The sequence below is a fragment of the Lacerta agilis genome, chromosome 13 (genome assembly GCF_009819535.1).
Source record: "Lacerta agilis isolate rLacAgi1 chromosome 13, rLacAgi1.pri, whole genome shotgun sequence".
Classification (NCBI taxonomy): Eukaryota; Metazoa; Chordata; class Lepidosauria; order Squamata; family Lacertidae; genus Lacerta; species Lacerta agilis.
The window spans coordinates 4,756,754-4,776,130 of record NC_046324.1 but is presented as its reverse complement, the minus strand read 5'-3'; the positions used below and the strand labels follow the sequence as shown (position 1 = coordinate 4,776,130).

The following is a 19,377-nucleotide window of genomic DNA, read 5'->3' as shown; positions in this document are numbered from 1 at the left end:
AGGGAGGCGCAATACTTGTGCACATGATGTCTGTTCCCCATCACCCTTGCAAGCTGGCACCTCTGGTCCTAACTTCCCCTCCCATAAATTTTACTGCACTCCACTGCCTCCAAAGGAAGAAGTCTGTTCCAGTGTCAAGCAGTTCTTCCTCCTCCAGGGATGTCGCAATCCTCACACTAAAATGGTAGGTAGCTGTGTTGGTCTGCCATAGTCAAAACAAAATAAAGCTCATACCAAGAACAAACTTAGTTGGTCTCTAAGGTGCTACTGGAAGGATTTTTTTTATTTTTTTATTTTGTTTTGACTAAAATGGTAGGCATAAAAGATGAAAGGCTGACATTACTAATCTGTGAGGTCATAATGCAGGGTTGAGGGAGATCAGCTGAAGGTTTTGTCTTTGGGGTGTAAGCCTGAAGGCAGGTCTGGAACATTATCCTTCAAGGACCCTTGCCTTTGTCTTCTAGACCCCCTTACCTGCCACCACCAATATCCTGGGCACCCCTGTCTCCCATGGGTGGGTAAAGGAGCAGTAGAGAAGCCTTTTGCATTTCCTGGCATAGTATTGTCAAAAGTGGGTGTGCAGGAGCAGTTGTGTTTTGAAAGACATAACAATAGTCTACATTGAATCCCTTTTTTAAAACTTGCTCAAAACTATTTTTTTGTATGCAATAAAAATAATAGAGTGATAAAATTGCTTTTTGTTTTTGCCTTCTGTGAATATAATTCCTTTCTATGTAAATAATCTGACAAAAGATGTCAAACTTTACATGGGCTATTTAAGAATAAAAGCAGAAGTGCATGAAGGGAGTAGTTGAGGGTTTCAACTATATCACAACTTTCAAAATTATTAGAATATCAGATGGTTTGAAACTTAGAAGCACAGCTTTTTCTAGCAGATGGCCTTAGAAACCAGTTTGTATTTTGTCAGGTAGCTGCACTTGAGAAGTTTCTAACAGCACCCAGAAATAAGTTCACTCATTAGTAGACATATCTCATTAGAGGAATCTGTTTCATAACCCATTAAAAGTAATCCCACATTGGACTGGACATTCATTCAATATTTTGTACCCTGTTCTTACTCTTGACCAGAGTGCAGCAAACAGCAGTAAGAAGATAACCATATGTCAGAAGAACAGAAAAATTTCAGAATCAAATCAAATGTAAAAAGTAACAGCAATTTTATCCATAGGACCACACCACACCCTAAAATAATTATTCATGGCCCAAATACCAGGTCACTATTTTTCTTAAATATCGCTACCATGGGGCAGACTTGCAAGCGAGTAACAGAGGAACCCAGCAGGGCAATTCTCGTGGGTCATTCCAATACGCATGAGGTTACTGTAAAGGGCCTGAGATGGGGTTGCAGGGCCTCTCCATCAACTCATCTGAGAGACCAGCAACTTTGGGCTTCTCTCCTTTGAACCGTTTCCATTCCAGCTGATCGTTAGAATAACTTTGTAACGAGTGCCCAGGTTTACTTTTCCCCTCCTCCCTCTCAGTCCCCGTTTCTTTTGTGTTTTGTCTTTGAGCCTCGAAAGCTGAAGACTTTACTGATATTTGTAAGCAAGCCATTGTTTACTTTCCGCTCAAAGGAAACGGCAGGTTTCGAACCGACGACTTGCAAAAACTAAAGATGCTCCCCTCTTCCCAGGCAGGACTACAACTCCCATGTCGCCTTGCGCGCTTTTAGCGGCCCCTGAGAGAATGTGTTCCTTCTCGCTCTTCTAGGGCGTCGGAGCCCGCAGTCGCCTTGGCAACACAGGCATAAGGGGCGGGCACAAGAGAGTGGCAGCCAATTGTGCGGGGCGGGCTCGACGCGAAGAGCCAATGGCGATGCCACTAGGATCCCCTCAGAAGGGCGAGGCGGCGGCGGCGGCCTTGAAAAAGAGCGAGGAGCCGGCTGTCCTGGCCATGGCGGCGCAGCTACGAAGGGGTCTGTTGAGTTGTGGCCTGTGAAACTCTCCGCCACTGGCTTGGTGGCAGCGTGTGGCGAACCGGCTTTCCTTCTTCTTGGGCTTGGGCTCCACTCGAGCGTGGCTCCAACTGCACGTGTGCATGAGGTCCGTGACGCGTATCTTGGTCCGAGGGTCACTTGGGTGGTCCGAGATTGACCCGCCGCGGGGGGCGGGGTTTCTTGTTGCCACCTCACGGCCAGGTTTGGGGTCTAGGGGGAAAGCTTCGTTGGGGTTTAAAGGCCGGAGCGAGGGGTGGTTTCCGGTGCTTGTGCAGAGTGCCGCCCCTGGCTGCCTCCCCTGCTGGGCCAAGAAGCAGCCCTTGGCCTGACTGTCGTTTTTGTGCCTGCGGAACGCGCTGCCCCTTGAAGACCGACCGGCGCTGGTCACGTATTGTTGTTGTGTGTAGAGAAATTTCCATTTGACGGGACTTTCGCAGAAGGTTGAGTTTCCCTCTGGGACTGGCTCCACTTTCTCTGTGCCCGCTAGTGGCATTTTCGTTGTAAACTGCTGGGGCCTTCTGTAATATCTAGCTGCTTATAAATGATTCCAAGGGGGTGAATATGGTGCTCTGCTGCAAAGTCTTTCTCAAAACAGATGCATTAAAATTAGAGGACCCAGCTTAGTCATGCTCATAAATTTAAGTGGGTCTACTCTGAGTAAAACTTGGTTTCCACTGTTCTCTCCTCCACCCCTTCTTCTTCAGCGATCCCTCGTAGCCAAGTAAGATCGTCTTCCATGAACACGGTTTTAACAGCGAGTCCGTAAGTGACTGTGGAGGCCAATTCTGGATCCACACATCCTTCCACAGGGGGGACATAGATTTCTGGGCAGGAGTTGATGACAGTGAAGGTTTGCTTTCCTCTGAGCTGGTTTCTCCCTTTCATCCAGAGTTCAAGTCCATGACACCTTTGATAAAGGCTGTTCTCCAATTGAAGCACTCGCAGGCCAGTGTTTCTCAATCACCCGTGCTTCTACTGCATTTTTAAAGATTTGCCTTGAGAGCATCTTTAAGGCTCTTTTGTTGACTAACAGTATTAAAAGGTAAAGGGACCCCTGACCATTAGGTCCAGTCGTATCCGACTCTGGGGTTGCGGCGCTCATCTCGATTTACTGGCTGAGGGAGCCGGCGTACAGCTTCCAGGTCATGTGGCCAGCATGACAAAGCCGCTTCTGGTGAACCAGAGCAGCGCACGGAAACGCCATTTACCTTCCCGCTGGAGCGGTACCTATTGATCTACTTGCACTTTTGACGTGCTTTTGAACTGCTAGGTGGGCAGGAGCTGGGACTGAGCAACGGGAGCTCACCCCATCTGCAGGGATTTGAACCGCTGACCTTCTGATTAGCAAGCCCTGCGCTCTGTGGTTTAACCCACAGCGCCACCCAAGTCCATTTTTAAGTTCGGAATAGAGTAGTTGCTTTGGAAGGCAATAATCAGGCATCTGAACAACATGACTAGTCCAAAGAAGTTGATGTTGAAGAATAATTGCTTCAACACTGGTGATCTTTGCTTCTTCTAGTACACTGACATTAGTTCGCCTGTTTCCCCAAGTGAAGTGTAAATTTTTTCAGACACCACAATGAAATCTTTCAAGGAGTTGGAGATGGCATTTTTAAGTGGTCCATGTTTCACAAGTGTACAGTAAAGTTGGTAGTACAATAGCTTTGTAAACAAGCATTTTGGTTTCCCTGTGAATGTCCCAGTTCTCGTACACTCTGCACTTCAATTGGGAGAAAGCTGCACTCACAGAGCTCAGGCAATGCGGGATTTTGGCATCAATGTCGGCCCTTGTGGAAAGATAACTTCCCAGGTAGGAGAAGCGTTCAACACTTTCCAGCCTTTCACCATTGAGTTGGATTTGTGGCGCTGCAGAGGGGTTATTTTGTACTTGTTGGTGCAGCACTTTGGTTTTTTGCATGTTGAGCGATAGGCCAAGCTTTTCGTAAGCTTCTGTGAAGATATTTAGGTTGGTTTGGAGGTCATCCTCTGAGTGTGCACACACTACGTTGTCATCATCATACTGAAGCTCTAAAATGGAAGTTATGGTAACTTTACTGTTTGCTTTCAGCCTACTCAGATTAAAAAGCTTTCCATCTGTTTGATACATGATTTCTACTCCGGTGGGGAGTTTCTCTTCAACCAAGTGTAGGATCATGGCAATGAAAATAATGAATAGAGTTGGGGTGATAACACAACCCTGTTTAACACCTGCTCCCACTATGAATGGTTCGCTTTGAGAGCCATTGTTATCTGAGATTGTTGTTGTCATATTATCATACAGGAGCCGAATGATGTTCACAAATTTATCTGGGCAGCCAGTTTTCAGAAGGACAGTCCACAGGGCATTACAATTTACATTGTCAAAGGCCTTAGTAAGGTCAATAAATGCCGTATACAGGGGTTGGTTTTGCTCTCTGCATTTTTCTTGAAGCTGTTGAACAGTGAAAATCATGTCCACTGTCCCCCTAGAAGGTCTAAAAACATTTTGGGATTCATGAAGGGTAGCTCTGGATATTTTTAAGAGATGGTTTGCTAAGATCCTTGCTAGAATTTTGCCGGCCGCAGCTAATAAAGAGATACCTCGATAGTTTCTCCAATCTGTTCTATTGCCTTTTTTAAGAGATTGATAATTTTGGCATCCCTAAAGTCTGCTGGGATCTCCTTTCTCTCCCAGATTTTTTTGATGAGCTTGTGAAGTTGTGTAAGTTCGATTCCGCCCACTTTGAAAACTTTGGCAGGTATCCCATCAGGTCTGCTGGCTTTGTTTATATTTTTCATTTTGTTAATAGCTGTACACAACTCTCCCAGATTTTGAGGTACTGCAAGCTCATCTTTAATTTGTTTTTGTGGGATTTGTGAGAGGACGTCTGCAGCTAGTAGTCTGGGGAGTTGAGGTTAAGAAGATGCTGGTAATATTCTTTCCAGTGCAGTGCAATAGCTTCTTTATCTTTTAGAAGTGTGGTACCATCTGTTGAGCGTAGGGGGCATATGCCATGATTTATTGGCCCATAGATGGTCTTTGTGGCTTTAAAGAAATTCTGTGCATTATGAGTGCCAGCTAAGTGCTGGATCTCTTGAGCTTTTTTATCCACCAGGTGTTCTTTAATTCTCTAGTTCTTCTTTGAACCTCAGCCTTAGCATTGGCATAGGGTTTTTTTTTCTTAGTGGCACAGTTTCTATCTCTTTTCCAAGCCCAGGTGGGATGGATTGATGCTCCTTGTGGACATGGAGCAGGTAACAAAAATGCACTAACCCCTTGACAGAACAGGTGTGTGTGTGGTGTGTGTGTGTGTGTTGTACACCAGTTATCTTTGTCATGAATTTATTATTAACTGTCTTTGTGTCTCTGTGTCCAGTCATTACCGGTATGCTGTAATGGCAGCGCCAACCTTTCCTGTGTCAGTTTCGCTCTGCAGGTACTGCTTTTGAGATACTGCTGAAATGTTCTGTAGGTTTGTTGTGGCACTGTGGTGCACAGACTTCTTTGTGATTCCATTAGACAGGGTTTGACTCAGTGACCTTGGGGACGCCTTCCAACTGTACAGTTCTCTTATTCCATCCCAGGGGTGGATAAAACATGAGCTTTTCCAGCTGGTACAGAATTCATTTCTATTGGCATCAGAACTCTAAGGCTACACATAAATGTTTGGAAGTGTGTGGGAAATGACAATCAAAATCTATGTGTGTGTGTGTGTACAGTAATCCCACAATTTACACACATTTAATTTCAGCTTTGTGTGTGTGACACTTAAATACAGCGGTACCTCAAGTTCCAAACGCCTCAGGTTACAAATGCTTCAGGCTAAAAACTCGGCTAAACTGGAAGAGTTACCTCAAGTTGAGAACTTTGTCCCAGGATGAGAACGGAAATCATGTGCTGGCGGTGCAGCGGCAGGAAGAGGCCTCATTAGCGAAAGCATGCCTCTAGTTAAGAACAGTTTCAGGTTAAGAACGGACCTCCGGAACGAATTAAGTTCATAACTAGAGGTACCAGTGTAATAATATAAACAGGTGGAAAGGGGGTTGGGTTCTGTGAAAAAAATGACTTTGGCAATCCCACCCACCATTGAACCGAATGGGTTTTGACTATATGTGATTTTGGCTTTAGGTGTGGCCCCTGGATCTTAACCAGCATGTAAGCTGTGGGCTTATTTGTCATCCTGTCTGATGTCCCACCTTTTCCTTGGCTGAACTTACAGAAATCTTCACAGTATTTTGGGAGTGTTTCTTAAGCAATAAGACATGCAGTGCCCATGACTACATAATTTAGCTTGCAGTTTCTTGAGTTCCAGTGTGCATGCACACGAAAGCTCATACCAAGAACAAACTTAGTTGGTCTCTAAGGTGCTACTGGAAGGAATTTTTTATTTTATTTTGTTTAGTCTCTCGAGTGTGGATGACCTTGCAGAATGTTCTGGGCCTTTTTTAGAATCTAGAATGCTGGCCCACATAGTGGCTAAGTCTTAATCAGTGGGTTTTGGGAGCAGGTACAGCCCCTTGAAGAAGTAATGCCTGGTCCTCACTTTCTAGATGCCAAACCATCTGAAGAAAGACATGATAGTAGATCATGGCAAGACCCGCAGCCTGTTGAATGGTCCGCGGGGGCCTCTGCAAGAAATCAGCAACAGGAATGTGATCCAAAGACCCAAAGGATTCAAGGTAACTTTAGCCCTTTAGTTGAGAGGGGGGGTGTTGCCTCTTGCATTTCTGCCATTACTTCCCTCATCAGGAAGCAGAGAATTCCCAAGTAGCAGCTGAAGACCTTATCAGTTTATCATTGGTTTTTGGAAGTGAGAACTTTTAATTAAAATAATAATAATAATAATAATAATAATAATAATAATAATAATAATAATAATAATAATTTTTATTTATATCCCACCCTTCCTGGCCAGAACTGGGCTCAGGGCAGCCAACATCAAAATATATAATACATTAAGACATAAAATTCAGCAATCAACTGAAATACAGCTTAAAATCAGATTAAAATCAATATAAGATCAGATGGCTACCCACAAATTATAGCTATAACTATAAGGGTTGGGAACCTTAAGTACTCACCAGGCTCAGCTATTTGTATGAGCTGGTGAGAAGAGTTAGAGAGGCCACTTATATCATAGAATCATAGAGTTGGAAGAGACCACAAGGGCCATCCAGTCAAGAGACCACAAGGGCCATTCCTGCCAAGCAGGAAACACCATCAAAGCATTCCTGACAGATGGCTGTCAAGCCTCCGCTTAAAGACCTCCAAAGAAGGAGACTCCACCACACTCCTTGGCAGCAAATTCCACTGTCGAACAGCTCTTACTTTCAGGAAGTTCTTCCTAATGTTTAGGTGGAATCTTCTTTCTTGTAGTTTGAATCCATTGCTCCGTGTCCGCTTCTCTGGAGCAGCAGAAAACCACCTTTCTGCAGGGTCTTGTAAAAGGAGAGGGGTCAGACTGAGCCCTGACAAAGGCCTGGTGGAACAGTTCCTTCTTGCATGTCAAGTCCTGCAGGGCCCTGGTCTCTTGAGACAGAGCATTCCACCAGACTGGGGCCAGGGCCGAAAAGGCCCTGGCTCTGGTTGAGGTCAGTCTAATCTCCTTGAGGCCTGGGACCTGCAAGATGTTAATGTTTGCGGACTGTAAGGTCCTCCGCGGGGCATACCAGGAGAGGCAGTCCCATAGGTATGAGGGTCCCAGGTCATATAGGGCTTTAAAGGTTAGAACCAGCAGCTTAAACCTGACCCTGTACTCCACCGGGAGCCAGTGCAGCTGATATAGCACTGGTTGGATGTGGTCCCATGGCGAAGACCACATGTAGGTGGCGTACTGCTTTTATTTTGTTTTGTCTAGTGGGGAGTGACTGGTGCTGCCTGGGGATTTTTAGAAGCCAAAATAAATTCTCTTTCCGACTCTTTCCACCACAGCACTGGCTTACCTCTCTAAATGTTCTCTCCTTTTCTGCTTCCCACCTCCACAAGTTGCAGTGTAGTTTACAGATGTTTAGTAAAGAGGCCTGTTTGTGAACATTCATACATTCATTAATTGTCTTCAGTACAACAAATTCAGTGTTTGATACCCAAACATTTCCCCATGTTCTCACGTCCAACTGTGCTGCTACAGTTCATCTAACTTGGCTCTTCCAACCCAATTAATAATTACTATTTTTGACAAGCATTTCTGGACCAAAGTGGAGGAGGACTAGCAGGCTCTACTGGTGCTGCTGGAATCTGCTTGGTCCTAGTTTTATCCTTTGACCTTTTCAAGCAGGTGTCTGGTGCTACAGGCGAATGGATACAGTTGCTTTCATCATCCCTAAAGTTTCAAGTACCTTAGTTTCACCAGCATTGCTCTGCAGGACAGGGGATGAAGAGGGCATGGGGGAGGCTTGTTCTTCCCAAGTGAGATTCAAGTGATATCACTTCTCCTGGAATGTGGCTGTTGCAAATGATATGCAAGTTTTTCTATCCTCATTTGGTGAAAAACACGTGGGTTCAGACTCAAGACTTGATGTTGACCTGTGTGCCCTTGAGCAAGTATAACCCACCTTGCCAGATAATTATTTGGAAGAAAGCAAAGGTCAGGTGCTTGGCAAACGGTGAGCGAGTGCAAGTGTGCAAGGGACCATGAGCAGGAAGTGATCAGAACACTCTCTCCCATCCTCTTTCTGTAGCTTATTACAAGAGCATTGGTGGGCCTCCAAAATCTCCCATTTGGTGTTGTGGCTTCACTTCTGCTATCTCTTTTTTTAGATGTTATTTATTAAACTTGCATCCTGCCTTTCTACCAAATGGTCATCAGGTGGTTAACAATATTAATACAAAAGGGGCAGGGTGAAATTTCAAGAAAATCAAACAAAGTACCAGTTAAAAATAATTTCAACTGGGGTGTGTGTGTGTGTGTGTGTGTGGTGCTTCTTAAACTAGGATCCCAGTTCATTCTCTATGGAAGTGGAATTGTGCCAAGCCTTTTCTGAGATGCTGCGGGGCAATATAGAAGATATTGATGCTGGTGACAGGGAGGACCCCCAGATGTGCAGTGACTACGTGAAGGATATCTACCAATACCTGAGGCAACTGGAGGTATTTATGCCTGGCAGTGAAACCTCCTCCTACCCACTTGGTGTGTGGTGTTTGGGCTGCTGCTGTTGGATGGGGAATGCTGTCAGGCTGGCTATGATGGTGTTTCTGAGGTACAGAACTCATGGAAACTTGTAGAAGCTCACAAATGTTCTAGCATTTTCCAGAGTGTCTGGAAGATTTCCTGGGGAACAGACATACAGCTGGAATGAGCTTGTTGTGTTTCAAGGTCAAACTGCCCCTGAACTGCCTATAAATGCAGTCCAACAGGATCTCATGTTATTCTTGCTTTCACTCTCTCTGCTGTTCCTTCACTCTCTCTTTCTGAATGGTTTTTACTTGCTTAGTGTATATAGTACGTTAAAGTTTTTCAGTTATATTTTGCTGCAACTGGACTGTAAAGAGATTGCCATTCCAGGGATCTGGTATTGAACTGTCAAGTTTATTTTTGCCTTAGTCAATTTCTACTAATGAATCTACTGCATCATGAGTTCTTCCTAGAACTATGCACCTACTTGGAGCTGCTATTCTCCTAACAACTAAGCAGGCATGGCCCTGGAGTCCTTGGGGCTTGAACCCTGACAAATGCATTTTTGGTCTGACTCCCTTCTGGCTGCTCCCCACTTGCCAGCTATCTGAAACATGGGACAAGCCTCTGAACTAGTTGACCCTCTCCAACAGCTCCAGCAGCGTGTCTTTCCCTTCTACCTTGATGGCACAGAGATCAATGGTCGGATGCGAGCCATTCTTGTTGACTGGCTGATCCAGCTCCATGCAAGGTTCCAGCTTCTGCAGGACACTCTCTACATGTGTGTGGCCATCATAGATCGCTTCTTGCAAGTAAGTTTGGCGTTTATAGCACATATGAAGCTTGAATGGTGGAGCTGTGCATGAAACTCCTGTTTTGAGCTCTGAGATGCTGCTTTTGCTGGGTGGGGGGCTTGGTGGATGGATGTGGGGTTCCTAGATGCATAGACTGAGCTCTGGAGTAGTGGTGTTTTCCAGATGTTTTGGACCACAATTAACAGGGCACGGAAGGCATCATCACACTGGGGGTGAGAGATTAATATTGAAACAGTGGATACTGTCAAATTAGGGAGGTTTAAGCATGGGCTTCATCTCTCACACTGGGATGTAAAGCCGTGTTGGTCTGCCATAGTCAAAACAAAATCGAAAATTCTTTCTAGTAGCACCTTAGAGACCAACTGAGTTGTTCCTGGTATGAGCTTTCGTGTGCATGCACACTTCTTCAGTATCTGAAGAAGTGTGCATGCACACGAAAGCTCATACCAGGAACTAACTCAGTTGGTCTCTAAGGTGCTACTAGAAAGAATTTTCGATTTTGTTTTGACTGGGATGTAAAAGCAGTGACTGGGTTCTTCCCCATGCTTTGAATTAAGGTATACTGGGAATTTGTTGCTGGCACTCACTACATTCCAGTCAGCCAAACTTTGGTTTCCTTATGCTTATACCCCCCCTTCCTACACGAAACCCAAAGTGTCATGTGTGCGCATGATGACCCTCTAGACACTGATCAGACTCAAACCAACTTAGCTTCAACTAGGTGGTGGACATACTCTGGGACCAACCCCATTTTAAAACGTGAGGCGTTTGTTTCTCCAAAGTGCTCCTAGGAGTTGTATCTCTGGGAAGCTGTAGGTAGCAGAACATGGCCCTCTGAGACCATGGTGCAGCTGATTTTGCAGAGGGCAGGGAGGGCCTCTGTCTATCTTGATTCCAAAACACCATCACACTTGAAACCCAAACTATTGAGAACTATAAGGAAGGTCCTATTAAGTAACCTCTTTGTCAGTTCCTGAGAGCTGTTCCTGTGCAGAAGTGAGGAGCAAGGCAGTGTCTCAATATCTCAACATTTGTGTCTCAACATTTGTGTAATACAACCAGTATTGTGTGTGTCAAACTAGGCTCAGCTTGTCTCCCGCAAGGAACTCCAGTTGGTCGGTGTTACTGCGATGCTTCTGGCTGCAAAATATGAAGAGATCTATCCACCAAGTATTTTGGATTTTGTCTACATGACCGACCGAGCATACACACCAACTCAGATCCGGGCAACGGAGCAGAAGATCCTTAAGGAGCTTAACTTTGCCTTAGGAAGACCGCTACCACTCCACTTCCTGAGGCGAATAGCCAAAGTTTCTGATGTAGGTCCATCTGCCAGTACCTTGAGCTTGGGTAGCCTGGTAACAGGATGTTGAATATGGTTGAGGGGATGGGGGTGCTTACCAGCCTCTTCTGAAAGGAGTGTCCATACACCACCTGTGTGTTGGGAGTGAGTGGGAAGGAGGTTTAGGACCCAACCATGGCATCACTTGATTTGGGCTCTACATTCAGTATCTGGTAATGAGGGGAGGGGGCATGTGCAAGCCGAACAGTCTCCTAGTGCTGTGAAAAGATTCCAGAGGTGAATGCACTAATTTGTGCAAACCCTCTATTCCCATGAAAACCATTTTTTGTTTCGGCTCTTTAAGTACACAAATGTGCAAGGCGCTGGAGAGGAACACGGGTTCAAGGCAAGGGGCTAAATGAGTATAGACAAAGCAGCTATTAAGGGAGAGGCTAGATGAAAGAAAAGGGACCCACAAGATGAATAAGAGGTGACTGTACTTGTGCCTATAATTATTCAGGGCTGAAGCATGGGCTCTTAGAGAAGCAAGTGCACCTAGTCATGAAGCAAAGAGGGGCACAGCAGCTAGGAAGGGAGATAAGAACTCTCCTTTGACTTAAGCCACCACCCCTGCCAACCTGGTGTCCTCCAGATACTTTGCACCACAACTGATGGGAACTGTAGTCCAGAACTCTGGAGAATATCAGGATTGTGGGGGTTGCTCTAGATCAGTGGTTCTCAGCCTTGGATCCCCAGATGTTGTCAGACTGCAACTCCCATCAACCCTAGCTAGCAAGACTAGTGGTCAGGGATGATAGGAGTTGTAGTCCAACAACATCTGGGGATCCAAGGCTGAGAAAGGCTGTTCTAGGTCTAGTTACAAGTTCCAGTAAAATCAAAGATACATGAGCTTCTCTGGGTAGGCATTGAAACTAGAGGCAGGCTGCATGCATGCAAGTGCTCTTCTTGTTTTGCCAGGCATCTGCTGAATCGTACCTGCTAGCAAAGTACCTCATGGAGCTGACCCTTTTGGACTACAATATGGTGCATTATAATCCTTCAGAGGTTGCAGCTGCAGCGATTTGCCTGTCTCGGAAGGTCTTCTCAGAAGGCCAGTGGGTGAGTCCTGGTTGAGTGAAAGCGGTATGGAAGGGGGCAAAGTCCACACCCTCCTCCCAAGTAACTGGACTAGAGGCCCCTGCGGAGAGCCTGTGAAGAGGATACCTGTCATTCCTTGCCTCCAGGCACTGACCTGGACCTTCTTAGCATGAGCAAGGTGCTGGCCACAGGTGCTTTCAGGGCCTACCGGCATCATAACCTAAAGTCAGAAACCAGTTTGCTCTAAGATGCTTTTAAAGCAGTCCTGCAAACCTACAGACAAGTTACTGACTCACAAGTCTGTTTGTGAGGTCCACTGACAGCTCAAAAGGATTTGCTGGGTCCTGCCTAGCTGCTACAGGTGGCCCTGGCAGGTGGGGGTTTACAGTGCTCTTGGGTCAGGCTTTGATAGCCGCTGCCGCCTCTCCCTTGTAGAACCCCAAGCTGTGCTATTACACTGGATATGAAGAGGAGAGTCTTACTCCTGTTATGGAGCACATGGCCAAGAATGTTGTCAGAGTCAACAGGAATCTAACAAAACACCTTGTAAGTATCTGCTCCTATTTTAGCAGCCTTGGCTGCTATTAGGCTTAATGTTCCTGTTATAAGCAACTACTGTGGGGCACGGGTGGGTGTGTTCACCCCAGGAAAGAGAACAGGGCAAGAGGGAGGGAGCCTGGAATGCAAACTGCCACTCTCTTAAAATAAGGCAAGTCCAGACGCTTTGAGATTTGGGTCTTGGCTCTATTTGCCTTTAATATTGGGGTTTAGAACCCCTCTACCACTGCTGGCACCCCACCATCTGTGATCATGGGGGGACAGCTGAAGTCCCAGGAACATAATAAGCTGCTTTATATATTTGGACCCAATTAGCCTACCTAGTTCATTATTGTCTACACTGACTGGCAGCAGCTCTCTGGAAAAGCTGTTATGGTTTGAACCTGGTACTAAACCAGGTGCTCTAGCATTGAATTGTGCTCCTTACCCCAAAGGGGGAAGTGAGATCACTTTGTCCACTTGCTTTTGGTGAGCATGCTGACTGTTCTGCATGCTCATGAGAGGAATGCAGAAAACAAGGGCAAAAAATTACACATCCCCTACTCGCTTTTGGCTTGAAACACCTGTCACATGAGCTTGTGTAGTCTGAATGTTAACTGTTTTTTCCTTTTCTGATTGCCTCTTTTCGATAACACAAGCAAGGAACACTTGATCAATATCTCACTACACCAAGCTGTTGGCCTCCAGATGTTTTAGGCTAAAGCTCCAATGAGTCCAAGCCAACACACCTGGAGTGCACCAAAGCCTGCCTTCCTGGGTGCTCTGTTTTGGGATGCCGGAAGCAGATGAGCACGAACCTTTTCCCTTAGGCCAAAGAAAACAGAGCAGCAGGGAGCTGAGAGATATTGGTTTCTTTGCCATCAAAAATGAAAGTAAAAGCAATAGATGTTGAGAGAATTTGACATTCACCTACAAGTAGTCAAGTGTAAGTGATGACTTTCTCAGGAACAAAACCAACAGCTTAATCCCTGCAGCAAGGTAAACATATTTTCTGCAACCTAACCTTCTCCCGCCTCACACCTCTGACAGGCTGTCAAGAACAAATATTCTAGCAGCAAATTCCTGAGGATCAGCACTATCCCTCAGCTGAACTCCAGCACCATTAAAGACTTTGCAGCGCCTTTGCTGGGTGAAGCCAGGCAGCTGATGTGAGCACTGCCCAATCATTACATTGAAGAAAATATGCCTTTTTTGGATGTGGCCTTCTGGAGGTCTTTTTAAGGTGGATGCTTTAGAGTTGCTCTTAAACTAATATTCCATTTTCTTGTACATAATAAAGATATTGTAAAAAAAACACTCCTTTTACAAAAACGAAAAGCAGGAGTCCGAATAGCATTACCAAGGCAGAGCAACACTTCGCTAGTTTGGCAGTCTTGCAAGTCCATTCATTCTTTCTAGCTGCCCATCTCACTGTGCTGCTTGGGCTTACCAGGGTAAGTGAAAGCCTGAGAGGGCCAGCAGGCAGCTTCCTTTCATGCTTCTGCTCCATAGCATTTCAATGACTTGAAAATGTTGCACATCTCCTTATGCACAGGAGCCAGAAGTGGTCCCCTCAATGCCGTGTGCTTTCTCGGCCAACAATGATTTGCTGTTCTTGGCCAGACACTAAGACATCCGGGTGAAGCCAGCTTCACAAGCCAAGAGAAAATGTTTTTGGTCATTTTCAGCATTTTTTGGTAACCAAATTTAAACATCTGGAATAAATGACAAGTGAAGCAATTCTGCTTTTCATTCCACCTCCACACCTTGTTACAATTTGCCTTCTATACAGCTTAGGAGATCTGAAACTGACGGTGTTAAAATACCTGCAAGTTACTGCTGGTTTTGTGTTTGTGCATCAGTAAGAATTCCACTGTACCTTACAGTATTTGAAATATTTTGCTTCTTGAAAATGAGAAGCTCTGGGCAAAGCCTTAACTTTACTCTACCATTTACAAGCAAGTTTAAAGCAGCCTTACTGCTGAGGCCGGAGGCTGGTTAAGCCATCATTTTCAATCTTGTCAAACCCATGGCCTGAAATCCTGGTTTGGGGTGGATTGTTCCATGTGTGTGCAGGTTTAGGTAAAATGGGACAATTAGAGTTTGAAAAAGCCCCATGAACAACAAGGAGGTGCCCAATCACTCCCTAGTCCTCCCGTCCCTGGTGTCTGAATGCAGCCTGAGCCTTGATTGTAGGGTGCTGTGGGAAGGGGTGGGGGGGTGGGGGATTGTAGGGTGCTGTGGGAAGGGGTGGGGGTCTGCTGTTCTTTCTCTGTAAGCTTGTTGGTACCATCCTTAGTATTTCTGACTGTAGCATTTAAATCTTGTATTGTGGCAGAGTGTCTTGAACTTCTGGTGGTAGCAGCTCCCTTTAAAAGTTTAGCGTTTCTGGAAGCCACTTGAAAACACTTGTGTCTTCCTGCTCCAGTACTTTGCTGCAGCTAGATTTGAGATTACGTGCTTCTGAGCTCCATTCTTCTACTACATTTGACAGAGCAGAGCTCCTATGACACAGAACTTCCTGACGTTGCTTAGATTTGTTCTGGAGCAGAAGCAGCTAAATTACGCATGAAAGCAGCACAAATGTTTTTATTCTCAAGGCATCTGTCATGGTGGAGGACCTAATGCTGTACAAAGAAAAGATTGGCTAGAGCTGGCCCCATCTGCAGGCCCCTCAGGACAGGGCAAGGTTGGTGCAGAGTCTGGCAGGCTCTTGGCCACAGAGGATGGGCCAGCAGCCATAAGATGCAGAGCAAGCAGAACCTGCCACATCCTACCGACCACCTTGATGAGACCTCCAGGGATTGAATGTGGCTTGGTCCCCCTGTGTGCAAAGCAAATACTCTGCCACTAGGCTCTGGTCCCTTTCTCGGAACACTTTTTATGCTTCAGCTGCAATGTGTACTGTTAAACAGTACCTTTCACTAACAAGCATGATTCCCACTTAGAATAAAAGCCCCCCACACTGCTGCGGTAGTTCCTATGTTTTTATTGATGAGGGTTGAGAAGAGAATGGATAAATTAACATGCATCGTGTAAGCAACAGCTTTTGTGGCTGATGGGAAAGGCAGCCGGGCTTAATCAAGCTTTCGTAACACTGACTTTATCCTTAAAGAATAGTGCATAGGTAGAAGTACCCGGCCCCAAAATGCTAACTGAGCTACCTTTATCATTAAGTACAGTGGGTTACTGCTGTGTACATTCATACCTGGTTTGCCTGTTATTTGATTTTTAAAATGTATATTTCATAAGTTCTATTCATTAAATGCACAAAGCTTCCTTGGGAAGGTACTGTCCCCCCAACAGATGCATCAATAATAAAAACCAACATGGGCCAGCCACATTAACAAGTCAACATAAACGCAAACCATTTACAGCATACAAGGCTGCCTTTCTTTGGTCGCAGTGCCCTTGCAGAATCATTGTAGCTCCCAAGTAAACCTGGTCAAGCTTGCTGTGAGGCCTTTTAAAATACATGCTTGGGGGAAGAGAATGACAAGAGTCCAAGAAGAAACAGAATCCTACTATTCTAAGGCAGGTAGCAGCATAACTTATTACTGTGATCCTCCGCAAAGTCACCAACAGAGGAAATGTGCATAATAATGCCATTATTTTGTTACATAATTTAGAAGAAAGTCACCAGAGCAACTAAAGGCACTTGTAAAAAGTGTGTATGTAACTCTTCCAAAGTCCTCACAGAGCACCTTGCTATTTTCAGGCATTTTTCAAAAAAGAATGGAATTTAAACACGCTCTTCCTTCATGAGAAAAAAAGCATTCAATAAAATAAATAATTCCTTGGTTTGGTATCGTGGGCAGCTGACACATCGGCTTTGGCTTTTTGGAGAGTAAACATGGGGACTTCCCCCTCTTCCATCTTTTGCCTTTCAATTTCACTGATGGAGCGACTGCTGTCTATTATCAATGCTGCACAGAACTGTAGCTTTACAAGGAGACCACAGCAGCTGGAAAAGCACAACCGGCAGCACCTTTACGGTCTCAAGGGCCTCTTGAGGGGGCTGCAGGATTATACTTTGGTCACATAATTGTTTGGGAAGAGTCCTTTTTTCCCTCTTAACCTGCCTGTCCACCAGCCTGAGGGATCTGGAAAAGAAAGGGAGTGAGTTAGAAGCAAATCTGTGGGTTGTCCCAGTGTATGCTTCTCCAAACTTGCCGCTGTGGAAACGTCTACGACAAGAGTGACTTGGTTTAAAAGAAAACTAGGGGTGGGAGCAAAATACTGCCATTAACCTTTGTGAGAATGAACTTAAATAAAACTGGGAGATGGTAAAAGAGAGTGGCCATATTTGCACATACTGCTAAGCCAGGTGTGGGGAACCTTTGGCCCTCCAGGAGTTGCTAAACTATAACTCCCATCAACTGCAGCAAGTATGGCCAATGGTTAGGGATAATGGGAGTTGTAGTTCAGCAACATCTGGAGGGCCAAAGGTTCCCCACCCTTGCACTGAGCATGTGAATGACTCTTCCTGGTCTCTTCCCTTCTCCCACAGAGCCAAGGAAGAATTTGAAAGCTTTAGATTTTAGTTAAACCATTTCCCATGTAGTCCAAACAGGAATGTAGTTGGATACTAGGTCTGCTTCAAACCATGGTTTATGAAGTTGGTTATAAAGCAACTAACCATGGTTAAGGTTAAATCACATTTCCTTGTTTGGGTGGTTAACCAAACTGCTTAACTAGAAGCAGAGGCACAAAGCTTCCAGATGCTTCACTGGAGCGGAGGTTGGGGGAGGGTCCTTCTAGAACAGGCATAGGCAAACTCGGCCCTCGAGATGTTTTGGGACTACAACTCCCATCATCCCTAGCTAACGACCAGTGATCAGAGATGATGGGAGTTGTAGTCCCAAAACATCTCGAGGGCCGAGTTTGCCTATGCCTGTTCTAGAAGATGGAAAGGTGGAACATATTTTCAATATTCTCACCAGTGGTAATAGAAAATGTAAAAACAAAGAGGCCTTACCTTCTTTGATGATATCAATAACATCATTGGCATTAAAGCTGAGTTCATCCGTGTCCTGAGCATCATAGGCATACAGTGCCCTGCACTGGGGTACCTGAGGCTTTGGTTTCGGCTGTGGCTTGGGTCTGCCCCCTGCAGGTGGGGGCCGGTTTGTAGTCTGCCTGCGAATGCTGCAGAGACACACAGGAAAGTCATTAGGCTTGGCAGCCATGATTCATTGCCATACCTGGGCACATAGAATAAAAGGCATCCAATTATGGGAGTTGTAGTCCCAAAACATCTGGAGGGCCGAGTTTGCCTATGCCTGTTCTGGACTAAGAACTTTTGGTCTCATCTAATAGGGCTCTTTGAACTCCACACCTTCTTATAAAAATATACAATCTACTAATTTCTTAAATGTGAACCCATGAATTAAAGGTGGAATGAGTGGATTCCCATCAGAAAGCATGCAGTCATTCTGAAAAAAGCAGCAGGTGGCACTGTTGGCCACTGTACAAAGTTAACCCCTCCACAGCATCTTCTGCTGCCCTCCCAAAAGATGGTTTCAAAACAGTACTTGTGCCATCCACATCTGTAAATCAGATAAGAGACACACTGATCATCTGAGCCAGGAAGAATACCTGCAGGGACCTGCACCACCTCAAATCACATTAATCTCCAACCTATACTGAGTTTTGTACACTAAAATTATTTCCCTGCAAATGATTTTTTTTTTAAATCAAAGAAAAATGCACATGTATGGGAGAATGAGTCGTAGCTCCCTGATATAGCACATGCTTTGCAGGGGAAAAGATTCCATGTTCACTTTGTGGGGGGAAGGGATGGAGGGAACATTGCTAGGAAACCTATGAATGTTTATATTTAGAAGTGAATCACAGCTCAGTGATAGGGAAGGTGCTATTCATGCAGAAGGTCCCTGGTTCAATCTCCCACATTCCCAGGTGTGGCTGGCAAAGACCCCTCTCTGAAACCCTCAAGAGTCATTGCCAAGTAATAATGCTCAATGTAGGTGCACCAGAGGTCTGACTCGCTATAAAGGAAGCTTCCTGTGTTCCATTTTGCAGCAAAATGAGAAGAGGTTATCTACTTGTAAGCCAGATTGCTCATCCATCTTGAAACCTCTATATAACCAGAGATTCTAGCCCTATGGATGTGTGATCATCTGTGTGTAAGGCACAGCCATCTACAAACCCGGGGAGGGCCTGCATTTTAGCTTTGCCCTGGCATAGACCTTTTAAAGAAACACATGGTTTTCTAGTCATGGAGCCCCTACATGTGAAGAGGCACTTGTGTGCTGGCCTTCCTACATAGGCAACTAGACTCAACATACAGTTGTTGTTGGTTGTTTTTGTTAAAAGAAACCTCAAGGATACCCTACATGGGAGTAATGCATGCATAAGGTTACTGTTGCTGCCGAAACAGGTACAGAGAGCTGGGAAGCAGGTCTGACACTTGTGCTTCTGTGGATCATGACCGGCCTCTTATCAAGGGCCCACCTGTCAAAAGATGCCTCTGTGAAGCACTCTACAGAACACACAATTGGCAGGACACCAGATTCTCCACTGCAGTTCACAGAAACTGCCAGGCACAGAAGACCTACTTCATGAACGCAGGAACAA

The 19,377-nt window shown here is 45.3% G+C and overlaps 2 protein-coding genes across 4 annotated transcripts in view; one reads left to right on the top strand and one right to left on the bottom strand.

The window, feature by feature from the left end:
* Positions 1-1,748: 1,748 nt before the first annotated feature.
* CCNB2 (cyclin B2) lies at positions 1,749-14,540 on the top strand. Of its 3 annotated transcripts, XM_033167779.1 has the most exons (8): positions 1,749-2,063; positions 6,488-6,616; positions 8,868-9,023; positions 9,702-9,860; positions 10,946-11,182; positions 12,124-12,264; positions 12,679-12,789; positions 13,831-14,540. In XM_033167779.1, the coding sequence occupies exons 2-8, from the start codon at positions 6,488-6,490 to the stop codon at positions 13,951-13,953; spliced, it is 1,056 nt and encodes a 351-aa protein (XP_033023670.1). In that variant the 5' UTR covers positions 1,749-2,063; the 3' UTR covers positions 13,954-14,540. The 3 variants fall into 3 exon arrangements, with proteins under 3 accessions (XP_033023670.1, XP_033023671.1, XP_033023672.1); XM_033167780.1 differs by lacking the exon at positions 12,679-12,789 and having other exon boundaries at positions 1,822-2,063; XM_033167781.1 differs by lacking the exon at positions 8,868-9,023 and having other exon boundaries at positions 1,825-2,063.
* A 1,212-nt stretch (positions 14,541-15,752) lies between these two features.
* The window catches only part of MYO1E (myosin IE), a 111,873-nt gene continuing 108,248 nt past the window's right edge, over positions 15,753-19,377 (bottom strand). The window contains exons 27-28 of the mRNA XM_033167782.1: positions 17,759-17,928; positions 15,753-16,883 (exon numbers count right to left, since the gene is read on the bottom strand). Of these exons, the coding sequence (XP_033023673.1) occupies positions 16,807-16,883; positions 17,759-17,928 (247 nt within the window). The 3' untranslated portion in view covers positions 15,753-16,806. The remainder of the gene's footprint in view (positions 16,884-17,758; positions 17,929-19,377) is intronic.

What these genes read in the sequence shown, in the direction of transcription:
- CCNB2 (XM_033167779.1), top strand. Translation starts at nt 6,488, where the DNA reads ATGCCAAACCATCTGAAGAAAGACATGATAGTAGATCATGGCAAGACC. An exon ending in AAAGACCCAAAGGATTCAAG is followed by an intron (nt 6,617 to 8,867) that starts GTAACTTTAGCC and finishes TTCTTAAACTAG; the next exon opens with GATCCCAGTTCATTCTCTAT. An exon ending in AATACCTGAGGCAACTGGAG is followed by an intron (nt 9,024 to 9,701) that starts GTATTTATGCCT and finishes CCTCTCCAACAG; the next exon opens with CTCCAGCAGCGTGTCTTTCC.